This window comes from Silurus aristotelis (assembly GCF_946808225.1).
Source record: "Silurus aristotelis genome assembly, chromosome: 23".
In the NCBI taxonomy this organism is placed as follows: domain Eukaryota; kingdom Metazoa; phylum Chordata; class Actinopteri; order Siluriformes; family Siluridae; genus Silurus; species Silurus aristotelis.
Genome location: NC_139596.1, coordinates 11,850,473 through 11,876,556, shown reverse-complemented (window position 1 = coordinate 11,876,556; position 26,084 = coordinate 11,850,473). Strand labels below are relative to the sequence as shown.

At 37.3% G+C, this 26,084-nt stretch overlaps 2 protein-coding genes across 9 annotated transcripts in view; one reads left to right on the top strand and one right to left on the bottom strand.

Moving 5' to 3' along the window:
• The window catches only part of kcnt1b (potassium sodium-activated channel subfamily T member 1b), a 99,868-nt gene extending 82,048 nt beyond the window's left edge, over positions 1 to 17,820 (top strand). For 4 of the 7 annotated variants that reach the window (XM_083526575.1, XM_083526578.1, XM_083526577.1 and 1 more), the window contains 13 exons: positions 579 to 792; positions 4,482 to 4,587; positions 4,778 to 4,950; positions 6,152 to 6,223; positions 6,310 to 6,444; positions 6,547 to 6,658; positions 7,297 to 7,398; positions 7,958 to 8,041; positions 8,265 to 8,393; positions 8,624 to 8,921; positions 11,300 to 11,362; positions 13,988 to 14,072; positions 16,368 to 17,820. In XM_083526575.1, coding sequence (XP_083382701.1) covers positions 579 to 792; positions 4,482 to 4,587; positions 4,778 to 4,950; positions 6,152 to 6,223; positions 6,310 to 6,444; positions 6,547 to 6,658; positions 7,297 to 7,398; positions 7,958 to 8,041; positions 8,265 to 8,393; positions 8,624 to 8,921; positions 11,300 to 11,362; positions 13,988 to 14,072; positions 16,368 to 16,485 — 1,691 coding nt within the window. In that variant the 3' untranslated portion in view covers positions 16,486 to 17,820. Of the gene's footprint in view, positions 1 to 578; positions 793 to 4,481; positions 4,588 to 4,777; positions 4,951 to 6,151; positions 6,224 to 6,309; positions 6,445 to 6,546; positions 6,659 to 7,296; positions 7,399 to 7,957; positions 8,042 to 8,264; positions 8,394 to 8,623; positions 8,922 to 11,299; positions 11,363 to 13,475; positions 13,488 to 13,987; positions 14,073 to 16,367 lie in introns of all 7 variants that reach the window. The other 3 variants (XM_083526580.1, XM_083526579.1, XM_083526574.1) reach the window with 2 other exon arrangements.
• Positions 17,821 to 19,726: 1,906 nt separating this feature from the next.
• On the bottom strand, positions 19,727 to 25,947 carry LOC310718059 (uncharacterized protein). 2 transcript variants are annotated; one of them, XM_083526581.1, is made up of 5 exons: positions 25,761 to 25,947; positions 25,571 to 25,669; positions 24,909 to 25,433; positions 22,149 to 22,340; positions 19,727 to 21,546 (listed from the first exon to the last, which is right to left on the bottom strand). In XM_083526581.1, the coding sequence occupies exons 1-5, from the start codon at positions 25,822 to 25,824 to the stop codon at positions 19,865 to 19,867; spliced, it is 2,562 nt and encodes an 853-aa protein (XP_083382707.1). In that variant the 5' UTR covers positions 25,825 to 25,947; the 3' UTR covers positions 19,727 to 19,864. The 2 variants fall into 2 exon arrangements, with proteins under 2 accessions (XP_083382707.1, XP_083382708.1); XM_083526582.1 differs by having other exon boundaries at positions 19,727 to 21,447.
• Positions 25,948 to 26,084: the final 137 nt, after the last annotated feature.

Here is a 26,084-nt window from a genome sequence, read left to right as displayed (position 1 = left end):
GAAAGCCACTGGTCTACGATGTCTGTATAAATGTTGACATTTTTACACAAATCTGTAATTGTTTTGCTGATTTTTTTTTTCAACTATTTTGCTAGTCATTTCAGCCATGTTCAGCTTTCTGTCTAAATGCAGTTCAATTTTCACCAGAAAGCATTTTTACATGTCTATCCAGTTAGATAAATGTTTAGATAATCATAATGGCTATCCTTTTTGCATGTTTAAACAGCTAGCCATGCAGTTTCATACATCTGCTTAGAACTTGTTTTTGGTCAAATCAAATTCATTTTAGGATTAGTGATCCAAATCATTTTCATTCAATCAACATTGTGTTATCTACATATTTATAAAAAAAAAAAAAAAAGCACAAGTTCACACCCAAAGCAGCAGAATCATGCAGTGCTTGTAGCCCGTTTCCCTGTTTGTGTACTTCATCATCTTTTTGTATAAAAGGACAGATCTCATCCAGAATCTTCTCTTCCTGTCCTCTTAGTGTATATGTTCTCTCTCTCTCTCTCTCTCTCTCTCTCTCTCTCTCTCTCTCTCTCTCTCTCTCTTCTTTTATCATATCTTTAAAACAGGCACAGTGGCCATAGACCTGCAGAACCCTGAGCCTGCAGGTGACAGCAGTAAGCTGGCAATACCCACAGAGAATGGAGCGGGCAGCCGGAGGCCCAGCATCGCCCCTGTACTAGAGCTGGCTGACTCTACTGCCATCCTGCCCTGTGACCTCCTGAGTGACCCCTCTGAGGATGAGACCAACCAATCAGATGAGGAAGGAATGCCTGCCCCAGAGTAAGCAATGCTGTTTAAATACAATGCTTTGTATGTATGTATGTGTGTGTGTGTGTGTGTGTATATATATATGTATATATATATATATATATATATATATATATATATATATATAAACTTCATTGAACATTAATTCGAACTTCATTTGAACGTGATACAACCACCATCATGCTTCACTGAGAGAATAGCATTCTCAATGTGGGGAGAATTCCCAGTGCCCAATGATGAGCAGTGATGGTTTCCTGCCAAATGGAGCACTTTGTGCTAAAGTTTTTGTCCCAACAGACCAAAGAACCATTTCCAATATGTTTGCTGAGCCTCTAGGCTTGGCCTTCGACAATTTACAAACAGGATTTGGCTTGGCTTGGAACACTTTCATAAAGCCCAGCTTTGGAGAGTGTGTGGGCACTGTTTGTCTTCTGAAAAGCTTCTCCCACCTGAGCTGTAGATTTCTTGGTCCTTCCAGGAACAGGCATTATTACAGATCAGATCATGTGACACTTTAACAGCACACCAGGAGACTTCATTATGTCGTCTAATTATGACTTCTGATGGTAACTGAGAGAAAGTAATTTATGCGGCACACTGTATATTCAATATGAGTGTTAAAATTAATAAATAGATAAAAAAATGATTAATGGGTAAAATTCTCATATTTGTATTTAATCGAAATACACTTCCGTGAGGATTTACTAAAAACAAACCCAAAAAACATTTTGCACTTAAGCTACAAGGCTACAGTAAGTAACAAGTAATTATACAGTTGAAACCAGATATTTACATACACTTAAAAAAAAAACACAAACTTTTATTTCTTTACTGTCATACATTAAATCAGAGTAAACGTTTTCTGTTTTAAATCAATAAATATTAACATATTTGTCAGAATCAAGCAGGGGAGAATTTTTATGTATTTTTATTATCACTTTCATCAAAGTCAGAAGTACATACACTTCCTTAGTATTTGGTGGAATTGCCCCGAAACTGTTTCACTTGGGCCAAATGTTTTGGGTATCCTTCCACAAGCTTTCTACAATAGTTTGCTGGAATTTTGGCCCACTCCTCTTGACAGAACTGGTGTAACTGGGTCAGGTTTGTAGGACTTCTTGCTCGCACTCGCCTTTTCAGTGCCGCCCACAAATTTTCTCTGCGATTGAGATCAGGGCTTTGTGATGGCCACTCCAATACCTTGACTTTGTTGTCCTTAAGCCACTTAGTAACTAATTTGGAGGTATGCTTGGGGTCATTGTCCATTTGGAAGACCCAAGCTTTAACTTTCTGGCTGATGTGTTCAGATGTTGCTTTAATATATCCACATAATTTTCTTATCTCATGATGCCATCTATTTTGTAAAGTGCACCAGTCCCTTCTGCAGCAAAGCAGCCCCACAACATTATACTTCCACCCCCATACTTGACAGTTGGGATGCTGTTCTGAGGCTTCAAAGCTTCGCCCTTTTTCCTCCAAATATACCGTTTATCATTATGGCCGAACAGTTAAATTTTTGTTTGGTCAGACCACAGGACATGTCTCCAGAAATTAAGATTTTTTTTCCCTCATGTGCAGTTGCAAACTGTAGTCTGGCTTTTTTATAGTGGTTTTGAAGTAATGGCTTTCTCCTCCCAGAGTAACCTTTCAGCTCATGGCGGTACAGTATCCGTTTTACTGTGGATAATGACACTGTCTTACCAGTTTCAGCCAGCATCTTCACAAGATCTTTTGCTGTTGTCCTGGGGTTCATTTGCACATTTCGCAACAAAAAAACGTTCCTCTCTTGGACTCAGAATCCGTCTTCTTTCTGAGCGGTATGATGGTTGTCCCTTCCCATGTTTTTTATACTTGCGTATTATTGTCTGAACGGATGAACGTGGGACCTTCAGGCATCTGGAAATTGCACCTAAGGGTGAGACATACAATGGAGGTCAACAATTCTTTTTCTGATGTCTTGGTGGATTTCTCTCGATTTTCCCATGATCATGGTCAAAGAAAGAGGCTCTGTATTTGAGGTGTGCCTTTATATGCATCCACAGGTGCGCCACCAATTAACTCAAATGGAATCAATTAACCTATCAGAGACTTCTTAAGCTCAGAATGGAATCATCTGGAGTTTTTATTTTTTTATTTTTTTTGTTTAAAGGCACGATAAAATTAGTGAATGTATACTTCTGACTTTGATGAAAGTGATAATAAAAATACATAAAAATTCTCCCTCGCTCGATTCTGACATTTAAAAAAAATTAAAAAAATATGTTAATATTTATTGATTTAAAACAGAAAAATTTACTCTGATTTAATGTATGACAGTAAAGAAATAAATGTTTTTGTGTTCACTCACATTCATGCTGAAGGTCCACTTGAACGTTTCTTAAACCATATGCAGATCTGCCTATATGATTTACAAAAATGCACAGACCTTTTCTATGTAGATGAATGCTATAACATTAGATGCTATAACATTATTAGGGCAGACACCTCAAGTTTTCCTTTAAGCAGTTTGGTTCTATTCTGCACAGGACACAGAAAGATGGTTATGTTGATGCTAATATAGTTTATATAGACTACAATCTTATATACACTTACATCTCAAAGCCCCAGTGCAAACCAAAGAAGCAAAATTGAGACACCATGTCTCGGCTGACTGAATGGATTTGGATTGAGTGGAAAATTGTGTTCAATTTGGGTTTTTTTGCTGAAGCATATCTTTCAGAGCTGAACACTGCCGAATAAATAATAAAAGCCATCCATGCAGCAGTCACGCTGTAAAGCACTCCCAGTGTAGGTTTACCTCAAAACAGGGTCAGTGCTTGCAAACACACACACACACACACACACACACACACACACACACACACACACACACACACACACACACACACACACTCTCTCTCTCTCTCTCTCTCTCTCTCTCTCTCTCTCTCTCTCTCTCTCTCTCTCTCTCTCTCTCTCTCTCTCTCTCTCTCTCTCTCTCTCTCTCTCTCTCTCTCTCTCTCTCTCTCTCACTCTCTCTCTCACTGATTATCACTGATTATCACTGCTCACTGATGTAAGGAGGATTCACCCGAAGTCTTTCCTTATTGGGCACGACAATCTGGTTTGAGTGTCAGCAGTGCCCTCTAGTGGTTAAAATCAAGAATTTCTCATAGTATCACTTAAACTCTCAATAAAAGAAAAGAGGTTTGTATGTGGATTCTTTCTTTACATATCCCAGCTTGTTAGGAAGCTGGGGTTTGGAGCACAGGGTCAGCCATGATACACCACCCATGAAGCAGCAAGGGTTATGGGTCTTGCTTCAGGGCCCAGCAATGGAAGTTGACTTCCAAACAGTAACCCTGAGCTAAACACCACCTCCTAAGCATAGGCTTCTCTCTTAACTACATTTTTACTTTCAATTCATCCTTTTTATAATGTTCACTATAGTAAAAAATAGTAAATAGATAGAATTGTATTGATTGAAAACCCATTTATCAGGAACTTATATATAGAGGATGGTGATACTTTATTATTTTTGTATTCTCCATCCTTTATGTGGAAAGAAATTATTAAAAAGTGCTTTAAAATAATTCTTATTTGCTTGTAATAGACTATAACAAAAATACCCAGAGAGTCGGCATTTCTAGATTGATCTAGATAGACTAAAAATTGGTGCTGATTTAAATGGACTAATTGATCTGAACTTTTTGTTTTTTCAGATATGTAAAAGGATATCCTCCAAACTCACCATATATCGGAAGTTCACCAACACTGTGCCACCTCCTACAAGAGAAAGCTCCATTTTGCTGTCTCCGACTAGACAAGGTTCCCAGAGCTAGTCGAGAAAAACATTGTTCTCCAAGCATAAATGTTTTTATATATTTTAAGCTTTAAAATGAACCGAGTAATTACAAGCTGCTCTTTAATTCAAATCGTTTACATCTTAGATGTAATAACAATATTATTTATAATATTATCGTGCAAACCATAAGCTTTTAATCACTTTTTTTTCCAGGGTTGTCGCCACAACAGCTTTGAAGATGCCAAGGCCTACGGTTTCAAGAACAAGCTGATCATCGTCTCAGCTGAAACAGCTGGAAATGGCTTGTACAATTTCATCGTTCCGCTGCGTGCTTATTACAGACCCAGGAAGGAGCTCAACCCCATAGTGCTCCTGCTAGACAATCCGTAAGTAAACCTCTTTACTGTAAATGTGTCTCATAGAACTACACCTGGTTTCTTTGTATTTACATCTTGATTTAAAATATTGTTTTTTTATTAGTTTTGAATTGAAGTGAGAAATGTAAAATGCCTAAAAGCACCTAAGTTCTGTTGTCTCAGTTCAGCACTGCCTTTAGGTCACAAGAGCTGTGAGTTGAAATAACTGACTAATAACATTAAATCTGATTAGAACAAACATTTAACATTTTGATTCTAATTTGTGTAAATGTTACATAAAAAACTGCACAGCTGACAGTTTACTGTGAATTGTTTCTCTTTTTCCTCACAGTAAAAGGTAAAGGTTTTGGGAGATGCGTTTTTTTTTTTTTTTTTTTTTTATGGACACGTCTGGCACCAGTTTACATTCTAGCTAAATAAGAAATGTGACGTACCTCCACATTTTTTCCACTGAACCCAGAGATGTATGCCGGCATCTCTTATGTAGAAAAAAAAAAAATGAACGGCTACATGCTTTCATGAAAGTAATTTTTTTTCCAATGTCATTGGGTTTGAATCTCGCCAATGCCATAGCCATTGGAGTAAATAACTGGAATACTCTCTTGCTTTCCTCTGTCAACCATAGTGACAGTAACCAATCACAGGTATTTTTGAGTTAATGCATTTGGAAAAGTGCAGATCGCGTTTTCCTCCTTCCATGTTCATCTGCTTTGTGACACAGCATGATCAGCAGTTGGAAAACATGTGGCTGGCTAGCTTCATGTGTCTCAGAGGAACCCTCATCCTCCACAATTAAGTGGAAATTGTTGGCGAGTGGAAATTGACAGGTGACCTGAGGGAACTGAGGTAAAAAAAAGGAGAGAACAAAAAAGACAGCATATTTGTGAGGAATGGTTTTAATTAGAGTTGCACTGATTAGCAGGACCCTCGGTGAATCAATGGCATCCACTGTATTTTTTACATCATTGTCTCGCAGCATGTTGCTGCGGCACAGTGAAACGTTTCACAACACTATATGGTGCTCATTAAATCCCGGCGTCCCGACAGTTTGCGTTCCCTGCACTCCCCAGAATTTCCATAGCAACGCTCAAATGCTGTCACATGCTTTTACTAACTGGACCCAGCTCTTCAAGGACCGAGTGTTACCTTGGCACTCACAGAGCAGAGATGGTGGATTATTATGTTCAAGCTGCTCTTTTTCCTCCTCTAGCCCAGATAATCATTTTCTGGAGGCCATCTGCTGTTTCCCCATGGTCTACTTTATGGCCGGCACCATAGACAAGTAGGTGCTTGTAGAGGAATCACACACATCCTTCACAATGAAATAACCATTCTCCAATATCAATCTATGCTGAATTGTTTTTGTAGTTTGGACAATCTTCTGCAGTGTGGGATTATTTATGCTGATAACCTGGTCGTGGTGGATAAAGAAAGCACCATGAGTGCAGAGGAGGACTACATGGCCGATGCAAAAACCATTGTGAACGTTCAGACCATGTTTCGGCAAGTCGTTTTCTTTGATCCCATATCATAGCAATAATAAATAGCATTTATGTCTGTACAGCTATATACTATTTTTCTTTTAATGGCTCTCTCTGTATTTAGGTTGTTTCCCAGTCTCAGTATTATCACTGAACTAACACATCCCTCTAATATGAGGTTCATGCAGTTTCGTGCCAAAGACTGCTACTCCCTGGCTCTCTCTAAATTAGAGAAGGTAAAAACCTCTCCCAGAACAAAGCACATTTTCCATCCTACCGGATTTGATTTACTCATGCATTATTAACAGCTGTGGACTGTAATCATAGAATAGATGTTCAACTTAAACAAGCTTTGAATACGCTCAATACTGTTTGACATTTTAGTATACGATTTTGAAGGAATAATGATTTACAATCGCACTTATCCTGCATCATTTACAAGGGGATGGGTTTCCATTTGAGTCTGCTTCCTTTTCAGCACGTCGGCTAGCATGCTGAAACTGATATGTACAATAATAAATGTGCTTTCAATTATATTGGCATACTTTTATCCTTTTCATCGTCATCTGATCGGCTTTCATATTTTAAACCAAATGGTATAGTCTTGAAAGTTTAATTTGCCATGTCAAATAGCAGTAATTTAGTATTGGTATTGATTGAGGAAGTGGAATTTTGCATGACGTACTGTATGTATACACATGTGAAGAGCGGGATATAGGAAATAGAGGCACTCTCGATATATAACTCTACCAATCAAATTCATTGTTGGCGCAAACTGATGTATACATTTTTTCAAGCCGTATAAATATATAAAGTGATAATATGAATTCAAAACTACATACAGCATAACATCTTTTTATGATCTGCTTTTCAGATAGAGAGAGATAAGGGATCTAATCTTGCATTCATGTTCCGCCTCCCGTTTGCTGCAGGCAGGGTGTTCAGTATCAGCATGCTGGATACACTCCTCTACCAGGTGGGCTGTTTTTCTGAACACGTTTCAGTTTTAAGCTTACCTCAAGTTAACATCACTGTGGGCCCAGCTTTTACTTTCATGAAAAAATATTCACAAGATCAAAAGAAATAACTGAACATTGTCACTTGTTGTCACTTGTCACTTGTTCATAACTGAACAAGTGACAATTAACAATAACACCATTTACTTATAAGGCAAAGTGGTTGTAGATTTAAGATCACATTAATTACAAACCAAAGCATTACAAAAAGTATTATTTCTTTTTCAATTTAAATAGTTAGACGTCTTATATTGCGTAAGTAAAGTAAAGACAAATCTCCACCTACTTTTTACACACACACACACACACACACACACACACACACACATACACGTTATTCCTCCGGTGGATTTTAACATCTTTTAACATTGAAAAATATCTTCACGATTTTAAACAGATTTCAGGTGTCAGAGTTTTCAGGTCCTCAGGCTTTCAGACAGAGGAGTCATATTGATTTTCGTTGGTCAAACTGATGTGCACCATCTGAGCATTTGTGCCTACTCACTCTGTTTCTTCTAGTCTTTTGTTAAGGACTACATGATACCTATTGCTAGACTCCTGCTTGGGCTTGACACAACCCCAGGCTCTGGCTACCTCTGTATGGTAAGCGTGCAAACACACACACACCCACACACAATTAATTTATTGGATATTATCTCAGCCCTATAATATTGCAAGTCATGAAATGTGATTGTTTTTCTCCTCTAATGAGAAATTATAGGATATTAGATACAAATCACAGGCACAGGGAAATAGATTTATAGCACACATGCCTCAAGCTGCATCCTGCACATACTAATCAAGTGCGATATCCCTGGTGTAACAGATGAAGGTTACAGAGGAAGACCTATGGATCCGGACATATGGAAGGCTTTTTCAGAAGCTCTGTTCCTCCAGCGCGGAAATCCCCATCGGCTTATACCGCACGGAATCCCACATGTTCTCATCTTCAGAGGTAAAGCTAAAAAAAAGTCCAATCAGCAATATCTCACATTTTCATTTATTTTCCTGCCAGTTTGGTCAAGCCCAAATAATTCATCTGGATATCACTGGTGGCATTTTTGTTTAATAATTAAAAACTACATTGCGATTAGTTTGTCTAAATAAAAGTCACATTCTTATAAAAAAAAGAAAAAAAATTCCATCAAACTAATAAAAATGACCCGTCACCTCTTGGGTGATCAGTCTCAGGTGTCTGTAAACGTGGATGAGTGCGAGGACCCACGGGACCGGCGCGAGTCCTGGAAAGAGAAAACGGCTCATAGGAACTCGACAGGCAGTGACCAATCAGAACATCCACTTCTGAGGAAGAAGAGCATGCAGTGGGCACGAAGGTTAAGCAGGAAGAGCACAAAGCCCCCGAGCCGTGCTGAACGCATTAACCAACAACGCCTCAACCTCTATAGACGTTCTGAGAGACAGGAGCTCTCTGAACTAGTGAAAAACCGCATGAAGCACCTGGGCCTGCCCACTATTGGCTACGGTAAGTCAGCAGGGCAAAACTCTGGGTGTTATATATCACGTTTGCTAGTTAGACATGAAAAAATGGGTAAAACTAGATCAGATTCTACTTTGTTGTAGCATGTGGGTCATTCCTTGTATACCACATATTTGCTGTCAAAAAGCCCTTTAAGATTATCTGTAGAAGATCTTTATCCTTTGGTTTTTACCTTTTTTGTTTACCTCCTACTGGTAGAGTAAGAGTAACATTTGTATCACCTGAACTTACTGAGACGAGGCTCAAACTGTCATCACCATCCACTCCATACACACACTGATGTCCGGGTGAAAGTATCTGTTCTGTGATAAGGTTTGCGTCCTGTCTTTCACACAGCAACACACAGCAACAGAGCAGATGCTTACAAACAGCCGATGCTCACAAACAGCCCTCTGAGCCAACAGGACTTTTAGCGTTGTTCTATTGTGATGCAGTGTTTCTCAATGGTATTCTTTAACCTGTTAAATCTGGATATTTTAGTGTGTGTGTGTATGAAGTGTGTGCTGATTACATAACGCATCTTTCTTTAACAAATAATTTCTGTCTCAGCTGGTATAGAAGGAAAGGAGATAACAAAAGGTGGTAATGGATCAGGAACAAAGAGGTTTGATTTAATTTAGCATATTAGTAAAAGTACAGCAAAAGAAACATTACCCACACTTTTTTAGGGGGCTTTGAAGCACCATTTGCCTTTTATTTTTAAAACTTTCTTTCCCTACACACAAGCCTTCCTTAAATCACCACTCTTTTTGGGGGGCTGTGAGGCACGCTCTTATCCACACATCTTTTACCACAAAGTCAATACAATATATAGGGTTATTTCCCCAAACTTTACATACATATACATGGGGTTGGGTGGAACCTTTGGTTTTATACCAGCTGAGAAAGAAGTTTGACAAAGTAAGGCACAAAAACATGCAGAACACCGGAAGCTTGATGATTAGCACTTTCATAGAGGCAAGCTTTAACCCACTGAACCATTCAAGATGTCAGTTTCTACATGGGGTAATATATGGGCTTAACAAGTATCTTATACAAGTAATGACCTGTATATAATCAGTGACCATATTGATTATTTAAATGTATCTGATTATTTTTACAAATATAGTTATAATCATTTACAAATTCTAGAAGCTTGTGTCCCACTGTTGTACTCAAACACAAAGTCTGAATGTACCTATTTGTATTTCATGCCTTTACTAATCTGTTTCTAGAAGAGCTAAGTGTTGAAAGTGCATAGAATTAGCAGTTCCTGTGACTTATATGTCACAGGAACCAACAGGATTGACTGTTTCTATGTATTTTCTTTGTATTTTCCAGCTAGAAAGTGCGACACAAAGCAGGTCATCAAATTATCCAATTAGCTTACCATCTTCAGTTTAAGGACAACAGTGGTGCTAAAACTAATGTGATGTGTTTTAGATAACACAAATGAAAATGGAAAAAGTGAATATTAGAACGCATGTATGATATCCCATATGTCATCATATTTTTTGTTATACTCTGTTCATACCATTATACCATTTCTAACCAGTCTAATAGACGTAACATTTATTTATTCAGTAGTGTTTAGAAGACTGACTGACTGACTAATAATAATAATAATAATAATAATAATGATAGTAGTAGTAAAAATAGATTTCCAAAATGTTATTGAATTTTTTTTATTTAATTAACTGTCACAGTGATTTGATGGCACTTTTTGTAATTAGACATTTATTTACTTAACATTTATGAAAGGAGTCTTCAGTGACAGAGCTTTTTACCCACTTCAGGATGGAGGATTTTGTGCATTCCAATTTCTCAGTAATGCAACAAACTGCATTGTTTATATTTAATAAGAACTCTTTATAGCTGTAAAGCTGAAATATGAGGAACTAGCTTGTCTCACAGAAATCACTAAAACTGGAATATATATTTATCAATTTGACTTGGACAAACATAAGTGAAAAAGTGTTTGACAGTGAATTAAACTAACATGATTGATTATCATTTATGACTGTATTTTACTTGTCATGTTCTCAGTGTTTTGTCCTTGACTGTTCATCATGTGGATGTTGTTCCTGCTTCAGCTTAAGTTATACTTTCTTTTCTTTTTTCCCCTTTGTACATTCTATTCAGCTTCACATATATAAATATATATATATATTTATACTACTACTAATAATTATATAATTATGATATTATTGTAATATAATATTATTGATACTGTTAGGATGTTTGCTAAATCCACAAAAAATATATGTATATAATCTTGGATAAACTCTCTTGTTTCTCGTGTGCACGATAAATTCTGTTTTGCTTGCTTGACCCTTGCATTCTTATTCTCTTTCTGCTTTGCTTCCTTCCCCTTTGTTCCGTAGAGGATGTAGCTAATTTAACTGCGAGTGATGTGATGAACCGAGTAAATCTAGGATATTTGCAAGGTAACGATGCAAATAAAAGTCACTGTATGTGTCAGTTACCCCATTCCAATAGATTAGTTCCATTATTTCCTTTATTTTATGGGTTGTATATGGGTTATATAATCCTTGACTCTTTGTAAGGGGGGAAATGGTTATAATTATTGTGCACTGAGGCAGAACCACCTTGTTTCAATATAGGACTTCAGAGCTAAAGTTCTCTCTTCAATCTTTTTTTTTTCTAGAACGACAAAAAAAGATGAGTCATCAGGATAATTTTAATATCTCCAAAACTGGCTGAAGCCTGCACTTCTGCTCCTTTACATCTGATAATAAAATCGCTTATGAGCACAATATTGAAAATGGTGTAATGCCTCCTGAGTGAAGTTTGCTTTATAGGAAAAATCCACCCTGATCGCCTTGCATTTAAACCTTTATAATTAACTTGTGCTCTCTAATGGCTTTCAAGATTATTTTTTAAAATCTCTTTCATTAACACAAGCTGTTTTTTTGGCTTTAATTAACAGTTTCGTACTTTAGCCATTTGACAACCAGCTGATAGTGGTGTCAAGTGGGACAAAGCCTTTGCTTCATCTCTCGCTATGAAGAGCAATGCAGCAGCGCTTCAATATGTTAGTGTGTCAAATGCTCTCACCTTTTTTATCACTTGACTCTGAAAATAAAGTAAAATTTTATGCTAATAATGCCAACATTTGTGAGTAGTAGATCACTTACTAGTGGATACAGGTTTCTGCCGTATCTCAGCACTTTATTGCAAAGCTTCAATGCATTCTGGGAACTGAATATGACTGAACGATGCTGGAAAATATACCCAAGTGCTTTTGGAATTATATTAAAACCTGATGGTTATCACTTGATTAGTGATTTTTTTCCCCTATTGAATATTATTGGTGCAACTGTGCTAGCCATGTCAGTTTGTGAGGTCTGTTTGACACACTACTTTTACAGGAAATTACAGCACCGACCAACAAATAATCCACAGAAAAATCAGTAAACACTACAAATATTTCAATAGAAAACCTTTTTCTGTGTTTCAGGGTGGAGTTTTTCTTTAAGTAATTATACAGACAGCATACAAAAGCAAACTGTACGAATGATCCAATTTCTATAAATAGATGCATTCCTGTAATCTTTGATAGTAGTTTAACAACAGTATCACATCCTTTTATGAAATTCAAAGGCAAGCGTTTGTTCCTGTATGCTACTGTATATGTATTTTTTAAGTATCTTCTGTTTTTTCTGAGAATATTTAAGGATAAATGGTTCACAGGAAAAAGATTCCAAAAAGCAGAATTTTCCATCAAAAAGTGCACGAGCCATGTCTTAGAATAAGAATAAATCAATAAAACGGTATCTCAGTCTTAAATGTTTTTGGCCCTGATTTTCCTTAGACCAGTGATGTAGTTCTTTTTCTCCTCTGTATGGTACCACCTTCAGAGGGTACCTACATGACAGAGGGTACACAAGGTACATTCCTAGTTATAGGCACCTGATGATGATGTTGATGATGATGATGATGATGATGATGATGATGATGATGATTATGTTGATGATGATGATGATGATGATAAGGATGTTATGCTGAAGGACTTTGATTCCAGGATGTTTTTGGACAGAGTGGAGTAGAAAGCATTCTGCCTGTGTTGGGAAGATGACACCTGAGATTTTAGTCACACTTTTAAACTCGCTGTAAGATATTACCGAGAAACTCGTAGGGAAGATGCAGAGTTGCACAGCACTTTTTATTTTCCTGTAATGATTTCATTTTCTTTTGTCGTCTTTTTTCTATTGAGTCCCACACTACCAATGTATTTTGCTTCACTCTGATTGGTTGAGCCTTGCCTTGGTGGGTGTGTCAGATGCTCTGAGCATGTCGTTATCTGTGTGTCAGTCCTGCGTGTTGGCATGGCAAGCTGGCAATGTGAGGTGGTCTCTCTGAATGGCAATCGATGCAAAGGCCAGGTGTATGGATGGCTCAATGATTGGCCGCAGATAGCGTGTGCATGCGTGGGCGCATGGGAGGCGCTTGCAGCTGCATGGTGGTACATAAACTCAGCCTTGGCCGCACAATAACGGTCAGCCCTTTTCTCTCTTTCACCCGGCCTGGCCGTATAAGTGGCTCAAACAGGTGGGTTTGGACGAGCAGAGGCACTTTGTCCCTGAGCTTGAGTCCCCCTTCTATCTCCCCAGCATCACACTGCTCAGTCACTCACACACAGGTAAAACACACAGCGCTGGCCCTGAAACCCACTCAACCAAGCCAGAAAGAAGTATGACTGTTAAGAAGTAGTTTGATTTGCACACACACACACACACACACACACACACACACACACACACACACACACACACACACACACACACACACACACACACACACACACACTGACATTAGTGTTGATTTACATGGACCAGGCAAGACTGTTTTTAATTCAGTATCTAGACACACTTTTATATTTAAAAGCAAATCCAAATCACATACTATACAGCTATTAGTTTGTCACATACATCAACCTTGACCGATATGTGTAATAGAGAAATCTTTAAGTTAATGTTAGTGGTTAATAAGTGCTGTATGGAAGAGTTGTACACATTAACAAATCCCTTCTTTCATTTTCTCCTTTACAGATGAAATGAACGATCATCAAAACACATTGTCCTATGTGCTGATCAACCCTCCTCCAGACACTGTTCTGGAGCTCAATGATATTGTGTAAGCCTTCGCCGAATCACAGCATTTTGATCTGTGCTGAAACTAGCATGAACTCGATACCATTCAGAATATCAGAAATGTTGGCTTTTAGAAACTAAAATAAATTAGACAATGTGTAGGGTTTTCCCATGCCATGGTACACTAGCGCCACTTAGAGGTAGCTAACAAATATGACTGTTTATTTATTGATTCCTTTATATCGCAAAATATATGAGAATAATGGATGCTATTTAATGAACAACTATATGAACAAAAGTATTGGGACATCTGCCTTTTCCATCCATATGTGGTTCTTCCCCAAACTGTAACCACAGTGTTGAAGGCATACAAGGATGTCTTTGAATGTGGTGACATTAAATATGAACTTGGAGAAGTAAATGTGTCCCTGCATGACAACCCACTTATAACAGCAAATGGGGACTTAATGTAGAATAGGATGTTCAGTAAGCACATAGAATCGTATGGTAAGGTGTCCACAAACTTTTGATCGTATAATGTGTGTTTATAATATATATATTGGGGCTGTCAAAATTTACGCTTATTCATTTTATTGATGCGCGATTAATGCAGAACACATTTCACCAATTTTTATTCAAATTACAAAGAAAGAAATATTAGGGGTGAAATTAAAACCTTCAACGTAAAACATTTATTCACAATGTCCTTTCTTTACACAGATATAAAAAAAATAAAATAAACGCCACTGAAAAATTATTTTAATCACTAAATATTTGTTTTACTGATGCGCCAAGTCTCAAATCAAGCACCAAAAATGATTCACACATCCGGCAGATAAAACTGTCTGTGTGGAAACAACAAGATCTGTTTGGTCTCCTGATCATTTATATCATTTAAAACTCCATAATTACTTTAAAACATTTACAAGAATATTTTGTCTTCATGCTCTAGGTTGTGTTTGGTTTCACTAATAATAAACATACATTTGCATGAAGCATTCATATTTGTCCATGCTCATGTTACAGTTTTTCTCAGCTGCTTTGGAGCATTTCTCAAATCATCTTTAGTATTTGCAAACCAGTAAGTGAATTCTCAAAACAATGTGTACAAACAGCGCAACACATTGGATTTTTTGCAAAAGCCTATACTTTTCTCAAAAGTAAGTATTCGTGTCAATGAACATCTCAAAATGAAAAGTCCCATTGTCATTGTTCACAAACAAAATCATCAAAATGTTTAGTCATGTTGTCAATATGATGGTGCACAGTTTCAATATTTCTTGATATAAACTATGGTTTGGATCACAGTAATCGAAAATACACAAAATTTGCCTTCTGTTTGGAATCTATGAATTTCAGCAGCACAAATGTATTTAATTTGATTGGATATTTGATTTATATTGATTGCAAGAGAACGGACAGGATTCACACTTTTACTGTACTGTAAAGTGTTCGTTTGTTTCTTATTTGTAATCCATTTTCAGAATTTATAATTCTTCGCTTTGCTCTGGCTGTATTCACTCTCCAATTGAAGGTTCACGAGATTCACCTTTGACCTGTTTTAGAAAACTAGTTGATCATTAGTTGATCTGATGCCGTTCACGCTCTTTTATTAGTGACATTCAAGATTCATCTGCACAATTCATCAATTCAACACATTTACAAAAAAAAGTTTAATAGAAATTTTAGATGACAGATGATGACAACTGGTTTAATCATTTTGCATTCAATGACGCATCTGATGCCCAGATGTTTTGGGGGTTAAGACAATTCAGGTGAAACCAGTATAATATATTTTAAGTAACATGAACAAAGACATCTGATACTGTAGAAAACAGCAGATACTTGTACACAATCGATTAAACGAATGTACAAAATCATTCACAATTTAATCAAAGCAACAATCAATGTTTTTTTGATGAGCACAAATAACTAAATGATGTGGAGGATGAAAAAGTAGTTTATGAGAATTTTATTTCTGATCTGAGAAACGCGCCAAAGCAACTGAGAAAAACTGTAAAGATTTTAAAAACCTGAAAAGTATTAAGCGTTTTGAATCTTACATTTGGAAGAGATAAAAATGTGTAACTAAGTTGCTATTAATCACGAGTTATCTCAGGCAATTAATCGTGATTAAATATTTGAATCAATTGACAGCCCTAAAAAAATGTGTGTATATATATATATATATATATATATATATATATATAATATTCATTGAAGAGTTGGTGTGATGGAAATGGGAATATTAGGGGTTTGGGATTATATATTAGTGTACATGTCTAATATTGCTAATAAATTATACACACACACATACACACACCTATCTATGCTCCAGGTATATCATCCGGTCAGACCCATTGGCCCATGTACCCGACGAGTTGCCCGGGTGCCAGGCAGGTGCCAGGCTAAAGCAGGACTATGGCACAGAGACACGAGGAGAAACTCATCTCTGAGAAGCAGAGCTCAGCTTGGAGCATGCATGAGGAGTGCCTCCTGTCCCCGATACACACCCATGAAGCACGCTGTCCTCGAGCACCACAGGAAGAGGGGTGAGGGTGGGGTGTAATTACACGGTCGCTGACGATTTCCCCTGCTTTTACCTTTTCCATGAAGTGGAATCTGTGTGCACTTTGTAGTAAAATGACAGATTATGGGGAGAAATGTCATGTTCTGGACCAAACACACTGTTCAAGCCCATTCATCCTCTGGACAGTGTATGACATACAGAGTGAGTGAGAGGAAGAGAAACAGATCACGACTGCCATTTAATTTAATAAGATTTTAAGAAGAGATTAACAATCAGTAAATATACTGATACATTTTTTTTTTGTATATACATGTAGGTACATGTTCTTTTATCATGCTTACTGGACCATCAGTATTTATCATACATCATATTATTGTTTTGTGATCGAAGCACAAGTATTTCCAATTAGAACTTCTCAACCAGTGAAATCAAACTATCACGTGAACTATTTGATTCATTCCTAAGTGCATTGATTATATCAAGTATTATCTTTTAGTATGATTTATGTTTATTGATCCAATCTTTTTATCACCACTTTAAAAACCTGCAGCAAAAAAATTGAACCAGTAATTACTTTTATATCAAATATCACAAGCTTCATGCTGTTTTTATGGACACCCTGCTTCCACAGAAGGGCTGCTCATGAAAAATTATTTGACTGAAAATATCCTACTGATACAAATCATTCAATTTAACCATTCGTAATTGCACGCCACCTTTTTTCAATGCCACTTTGCCTGAGATTTACCAACAAAGTGTTTTCCCTATTTGTATTAATGCCAGAAGTCAAAAACTAAAAAGTTCTCTCATTTTAATCCATATATTTATTTGCTTTCAATTTGCATGTTACATTTACTATTCAGTGCCATTCAAAAAAAAAAAAAAAATGAGTACAATATTAGAATCTGCCAGATATTTTGCACTAAGCTCTGCTGGTCGGAATGGAGTAGCGTAGTCTAGCATGACCCTTTAACCCTAAACTACAAAGAAATGAGGCAGCAAGGGAAACCTAAAAGTAGTTTTCATTTCTTGTTTTAACATTAAAGACATTCATTCTAAAGCATATCTAAGCTGCTCATCTCTACATGTTGCATGCGATTTTAAAAGCTACATTGAAACAGTAGTATAGAATAGTTTCTGGGGTTTTTTGTTGTTTTTTCGGGGCAAACTTTATGTGAAAATCCAGAACAGCAAACCTTGAACTTTTCTGTTGAGTTCACAATTCATTTCATGAAAGGGTATATTTATAAAAAAAATAAAATATATATTGACTATTAGATGCCTTGCAGCAGTATATTTCTGTTGGCCCTTCATGGTTGTCTCCAGTGACTGCCGTAGTTTATTTATCAACCTCTACTTCAGTTCATCCCAATGAGCAAATAGAAATCCGTTGAGCCATATTTCCCATACTTGTCCATCTCAGGTGACTGAGGAGAAGCAGCTGAACTAGCATAAGGAAGATTTATCTGAAGTAAACAACATAAATATCACCGCACCTCTCAAAATGTGTCAGCCATATTGAGAGGAGATTTTGTGCCATAATTCTTGGCCAGTCATAATTCAACAGCCTGTTTCAAGGCAATCCTTTGGAGGGAGGGGTTTGGCTTCAAGATCCCTTGAAGAGCACAAGCTCAGTTTGTCCGCATGTTTACACACACACGCTCAATGTCTACATGGAAAGCCAGACAGCAGATAGTCAATACTTCTCATCTACTAGATAACTAAATGATCATGCTCATGTCTACCTGTGAAGAGTGGATTACCTAAAAGTCGACTCTCCACTCGATGTTTATTTCCTTTTCTCCTTCTAAGCATTGAGAAAGGCTGTGCAGTATGGTGCATGTTAACATAGTTTGCAAACTTCCTTTGTGAAACATGTTCCATTTCATTACCAAACCACTGACCGCCTTTAACTCTTTTCATTTTAAGACCCGTAGAGTCGCGTCAGCATTTCACTAGACGTAGAAGACAAATGGACAAATGCATGTCCTTTTATTGCCAAACTTTACAAGAGACCTATGTTTACATTTGCTGACTCCTGGTTTTTTTGTGTAGAACAGTTACATTGTAACGGAAAACTGATCCATTTTGTACAATTTCTTATATGAAGTCTGTGTACTTCCAACATGTACGAATGATTCAATAAATGCTGCATGCAGCCAGAAATAATGAGTTTCTTCATTCGTATTTATTTATTACATTCAGAACAGGTTTTCTAATCATTTTCTCTTCATTCTACATAAAACTATTCTTATAGGCGTACTGTAAGCAAGGAAAACAAATCATAATAAGGTGTGGTTCTAGTAAAACTATCAAATTCTGTTCCCACCTTCAAGTATGTTATTTTAAATGAGGGACTTTTATTCTACTTGTGTCACAGCAATTTGCCATGATTGAAATTTTGAACTACATCACAGCTACTGTATAAACAATCACCCTATCGCAAACTCCTTTCTTGACTCTGTCTTCAAGTTATAAATAAATACAACTTGTCACTTTTTTTTCGATCCTACTCTCCAGACAAAAAAAACAAAACAAAAAAAGGACTGATGCTGGAGACCACTTCCATGGATGCTGCATGAACATCTCCTTAAAGCTTTCTTCAATCATTGATTATTAAGCATATATTATGTGGACCATACAAGTTTCTGTGAGTCATTACAAATTCCAATGCAATAGAACGAGCACATGTATGTATAACTTTATTATATGTTGTGTTATATATGCACACTATAATGGCAAAAGTTTGTGGACACCTGGTCATAAGTATAATTTGTGCTTTTTGAGCATTGCATTCCACATTAATCCCAATGTGCTCTTATAATTCCTTCCACACTTCTGAGAAGATGTTTCACTAGATTTTGGAGTGTGCGTGGGGAAATTTGGTGATGAGGCCTGGGGTTCAGTCAGTGTTCCAATTCATCCCAAAAATTGGCGTCTATAGCAGGCCACTCAAGATCTTTGTCTCCAAACCATGTAAATAATATCTTCATGGAGTTCGCTTTGTGCACAGGGGAATTGCCATGCTGGAACATTGGGGTTTCATTGGGTTTGGGTTTCCAAAATCAAGTGAATGCAAAATTTCATTATACCACCTCCAAAGACATTCTTTACAATTGTGTGCCTCTAAATTTGTGGTAATAGTTTGGAGACATATTTGCCACATATGGTAGGAAAGGTCAGGTGTCCTAATACGTTTATCCATATAGTGTATATATAATATATATGTTCCTCTTGCCAAATTATTACCCAAAACATTATTTTTCATGACTTTTCCAATTTCTGTAGATTGCCATGGTGCATCCTCAAGGTTTATTGACTTGCTTTATTTTTTGTTTATTTATATGACTTTTCCTCCACCTTTCTCGTGTCCAGCGACCATGGTTCTCCACCACCTCATGTAGAAGATCTATGAAGGTGTACTCATTATCCACTAGCAGGTTATCATCACTTGGAGATCCTCCAGAAGGGTGTGCACCTGAGCCGGAGTGAGACTGATCCCTCTGTCTGTCTCTAAGCACTTTGCTTTCATCTCTTTCCCCACTTTTTGGCTTCCTTCCCGGTATAACTCGTGTCTGTTCACCCTTTGGCGTTTGATTTGTCTCTTTCTTTTTGCTGCTTCTCATCTTCACTTTTTCGGTAGCTTTAGAGCTCAACCCTTCACACAGTGGCTTGATAGTGACCAAGTCAGAATGGGCCTCAGCATTTACTGGAACATGAGTTTTAATCATTTCAGACTGTCCTTTGTTTATATCAACGTAATCTCTAGTCAAACCGGACAGGTCTTGGTTACAAGATTGATTGACGAACTCTCTAATTTCCATTGAAGTTTCCGCGAGTTGAAAACGTACAAGGTCTTTTATTTGTAATTGTTGTCCAGGAAACCTTGAACCACCAGCTTGTGGGATATTTTCTGGAACACCTGAAGACATGCCTGATGGAAGCATGCCTATATGATATTGTGTGACAAAAATGAATTCAGGAGAAACATTGAGGGCCTGCTGGGTTTGAGCCAAATGCTTTTTCCACTGAGCAGCAGTAGGAGGCCAGGACAATGTGCGCCTGATGGGTCTTAAATTCAATTGTTCAAAGGATGCCTTAGTGCGAATCTGCTCTGGATTTGGACTTTGCTTTTTTGGATCGGCTCCAATAGTGAAGTAAGGAATGTTCTCAACATCTCCCAGTGCCTGGAAGTCATCATCGTGCGTCTGAGGTGCTTGGGATCTTGCTAAACTGGAGCTTAAATCATATTCATCAACAACAGAACCAAATTCTTGCTCACTGGCTACAGAGTCTTCAGTATGTAGAAATCCCTGACCTTCTACATTTCCCTCTAAATGATATTCATCCTTTTCTCCTAGCTCTAATCTCTGCTCATATCCGACTCCTGTTTTTAAAGTAGTGATAAACTCATTATTGAGTCTCTCATGTCTATATTTTTTCTTCAATTCAGTTTTTCCCACTTGTTTCTCTTCTCCTTTGCTTCCATGCTTGCCTTCTTTTTCCTTTAATTCTTCCTTTTGATCGTCAAACTTCTTAAGTTCCTTTTCTATCCATCCAGCATGTTTTTCTTCATCCTTCACCATCCACACTCCTGGACCTCCCATTTGAGTGTCTGGAAGTTTTCCAGAACCATCAGATCTTGAGAGTACAGGCCCTGCTGATTTGGCTCGGCCACTCATCTCTCCTGTTTGAAATATTCTTGTGCTGTAAATCTGGTAAATTTGTGACTCCGGTACTGTCTGGTCCAGCTTTATTAAAAGTCTGTTGTTTGATTGTTTCATTTTATGGTCACAGGAAATGGATTTCAACCTGTTTGAAATTCCTGACATTGCTTGAAAGTCTGGTTGGGCTTGTCCTTGTCCTGGATTAGCATGTTCTTGTTCTTCTGGTAAAGGTTTGATGGTCAACAAATGTTTTTGTTCTTGCTTTCTGTGATACAAAACTGACAAAACACAGATAACAAGTACCAGGGCACAAAGCACCACTGGCAGAAGATATTTGTTAGATTTCTGGTATTCTAGAGTATAATTGTTATGTCTCTAAAGGTGTTTACTGGTAGTAATGAGACACCTGTAGATCAATTCTACTCTAGCTGCAATAAACAATAAGGTAAACACACAGGTTACAAACTACATAGCTTATAGCTGTGATGATTATTTTAATCATCTAGCCAGTAGTAAATACATTTGAAGTTTTGCTGTTGCATACAGACAACATTCAAAATACAATGTGTTAAGATTGAAGAAAAAAAAATACGGAGTTGAAACTAGGGGTATCCCCGAATAGTCGAAGATTCAATGATTCGATGGGATTCGATATTTTTTATATTTTTAACATGCATGAATATCCCCCCACCCCGTGACAGATTTGAGTTTCACTATCCATGATCCGTGAGCATTCAAATATTTAACAATGACTGGGAGATTCTGTAAAGGTATATTCTGTTTTAATTTAATTCTGTAAATATATATATATATTTTTTTTTGTTGTTCCGTGTTAAATGTGAATATAAAATACAGCAGATATATTTCTATACTAATGTGCGTATAAAACATTCATTTTATTCCAGTGTTTGGGAGAACCTACCTACTAAGCTGATAACAGTAGACAAATGAATGCCTCCTGATGTGATGTTTTGGCTGTTTCCAGTGGTAAAGACAACATCTGTTGTAGGGTTCACACACTTAGACACATTCCACACAGGTCTTCCTCGATGGTGAGCTGGGCTCATGCAAAGCACCTGCATCTCATTCGGCAGCAGGGAAGCCGTTTGTAGCTCTGCAGACAACACAATTAAGAACAGACATGCTCGAGACATGGTACACTACAGGCCAAGGATGCATGCTGTACACTATATACTTTTGCATATGGTTATATCACTCCAATCCACATTTATGGTTCATGCACTGTGCTGTTTATCTGTCCATGAACATATGTGAAGTTTAAATGTTGTTTCATTGAAAAAGTGCTGCCTAAATAATAAAAATATATTAAGCTTTAGATTTATATTCATTAATGAGCAAGACAGGGGTGACAGACCAGGAAGAAACTTTTTAGAAGAAACTTTCAACGTCTTCTGGGTGACACCTGATAGTATGATTATAAACTGCTGTGGAGTAATTATATACAGCAGTTTATAATCATACTACCAGGTATCATTCAGAAGACGTTGATTCTCTTGTGTGGTGAGGGAAGAAATGCAGGTGGTTGAGTTGAAAGAGGCAAATGTAGAGGACAGGGGGGTATGGAGACGGATGATCCGCTGTGGCGACCCCTAATGGGAGCAGCTGAAATAATAATAATAAGATTCTCTGAAAGCAAGATTTAGATTTTTGGGAGGCGCTCAAAACAGAGATGAGACATGAGAAATGAGAACAACGTTCATCCAGAACCCTGGTTTTACATAAAACAACAAAGAGTAAAGCTACATAACAGAAAACACAGGGCGAAGGACTAGTGAGTGTCCTCGCCACATAAAGTGCATCGTGCAAAGTGCAATCTGGTGCAAACAGTGCAAGACAGACAGCGCAAAGACAACACAAGACAGTGTAGGACAAATAGACAAAACACAAAATAGCACCACCAGTTAAACCTACTGAATTCATATATTATACAGTACAGTGTGCAGAGAGAACTGAGTGCAGGAGTGTACTTGTAAATTAACAAAATGTAAACAAAAGGGTTTGTGCAAAATGACATCACAACTGAAAAAAATGTGTGGGACCATCACAACAAATAAATATATGGACACCATATATAAGTATAAATAGCCAGGGATCATATTATAGCAGTATATTTTTGTCAGTTGTGATGTCGTTTGCCATTTCTGTCATTCCTGTCCAAAAGTCATTACATAACAAAATGAGCTCAATTTATTCCCCACACCTAATATCATCTCTGCAGTAAATATGGTTGCTGAAATTTAAAAAAAAAAAGTTATAAAATTGTATGTAAGGTCGTGCTTTATAATCCTGTTTATCCTGATGTCTCCTGCTGAAATAAATGAAGCAATAATTACATTTTAGTGCTTGATCACAAGGTTTCATTTATCGCAACTGGATATTAAGTTAATCATTTAATTGTTGGTTAAGAAATATTTTTTTGGATCAGCATTTCCAATTCCGTTCTTTTGTAGATGTTGTTTGGGAGGTTTAGGGATCATCCCTAATATCCCATCCCATATTTTTCACTACATCTTCCTTTTTTTTTGTTTTTTTGCAACATGCATAACTCACATTTGCGCTACTGTACATTCCACCCATATTTACACTGTATATATAGTTATATCAAGTCATATAAGTATATTATCTTCTGACATGTCTATATATGCATAATCTTTGCACAGTATATTGTATATTAGCTATTATATATTATCATCATATATTATTACCTGCTGCACCTTCTGTATATTAATCACCCTCATGCCTGTATATATGGAGCTCATGCACTATTGATCATACTGTTATTTATTGTAAATAGGCCATTTATGCACTTCTGGTTCGATGCTAACTGCATTTCATTTTCTCTGTACATGTACATTGCACAATGACAAGAAATTGAATCTAATCTAATCCTATTAGAGTTTCTGTGTGAATGTAGAGGCAGCTTCTATCTGATGTCGATGGTTGCATATGTGAGCTATTCGAAAATGATGTTTATTCAAGAGGATGGTAGACCGGCAGATTCTGACCTTAGAGGGCGCTATTGCACAAATCTGTAAATGAGTCTTTACAGTTCAATCAGCGCGTCTGTTTCTCCGCAGCACAAGTGGCTGTTATCCAAGCGCGTTCAAGATAACGTGCACGGCGCCAGGCGCGTTCTCGCGCGAACATTTAATGAACAGTGGTTGCTGATGTTTGAATCTACGCTGCAAAATGTAAGCTGCATTTTAGCAACAGCGCCCTCTAAAGTCAACAAGCCGCTGCTGCCACTGCACTGTTCATAGATTTGGCACGTATGTCCTTTAGGAGTCGCTCTTTCGCTATTGAGATGGTTTTTTTGTTTGTTTGTTTTTAAAATTTCTAAAAAAGCTTTGCCCTTTTTGAGTTTTAGGGGCATCACCATGTGCTATAAAAACTGCACAGTTATTTATAGATTATTGGCATTTGTCATATGTGAGAAGAAAATATCACTTTTTACAAAACTATACAATTTACAGAAAGATTGGAAGAGTAGGAAATATTATGAATGATTCTTTATTAAATATTGTACTGAATTTTTGCTAAATCCTAAACAAAAAAACCCACTGCGCATTTTGCTTCAGAAACCTTTCCAACAGCCACATGCATAAATAAACACCATCATAATCCTATCACATTTGTAAATACATTGTTCATTAATACTCACCTCTTAGAAAGAGCGAGAACTCATACACGGTGCAGGAACAGTCCCAGGGGTTCCCATGCACAGTGATTTCAGTCCTGTTTAATGGAATGAAGCTGTCCACACTCAAATGTCTGAGCTTATTGTGAGACAGATCCAGATGTTTTAGCCCAGGCAGAAAACTAAAGCAATCGGATGTAATAGTGTGAATTTGGTTGTGAGACAGGTTTAATTCTGAGAGTTTCACAAGGCCAGCAAAAGAATTTCCATCCAAAGCTGCAATGCTGTTATTTATTAAGATGAGTTTCTCTAGTCCTTCTTTATGGATAAACCAGTCTGAGGTTATATGAGAGAGATCATTACTGTGCAAATTAAGGCTCTCAAGACTCTGAAACTGGGCAAATGCCCCTGGTGCTATAGCTGTAATTCCAATTTGTCTCATAGTGAGGCTGGTGACTGAGGACAGACTAGTGTAGTTAAAAATAGTCGAGTTGATTTCACCCACGTTTCTCACAAAAAACACCAGGGAGGTCAGACCAGGAGGATAGTCTAGAAGAATGATACATCATTAACAGGTAGAAATATGATTTAAGCCATCAGACTGCATCCACTGACAAATGTTCTGCATATAGTAATATAATCTTCTTATTGTATGTTCTAAATTGACAAACTGCAAAATCACTTACCATTTGGGATGTAGTCACAAACATAGTCCTGTGCTGATACACAGGTCAGAGAACATACAAAGCCCAAACTTTGGAAAAATCCCCAGACCAGGAAAAGAACTAAACAGCAATTAAAAACAAAATCCCAAACCAGATCAGTTTATTTTGTCTTATTTGAAGTACCATACATTTGGCATGATTCTATACCTACCTTTCATGCTGCAAAAATGTCCCTTACTCTCCAAGTGACCATCCATCCAGCAAATACCGATCATGAAACCCCCCACTGACTGTAAACTACCTGTTGCTACACTACATCTGTGTCTTTAGTGGATTGTCAAGGATACAGCAGACATCTCTGAGGCATAAATGAAGGTGTTCCAGTCAGGTGACGCTCCTACACACTATTGTCCGACTCACAGACACTCTGAAGAAACTCTCAAAAAAGAAAAAAATAATCTGAAATGATCATGAAATGATGCTCATAAAAATCATGAAAAACAAACTGATACAATGGCAAAATGACATCACATGA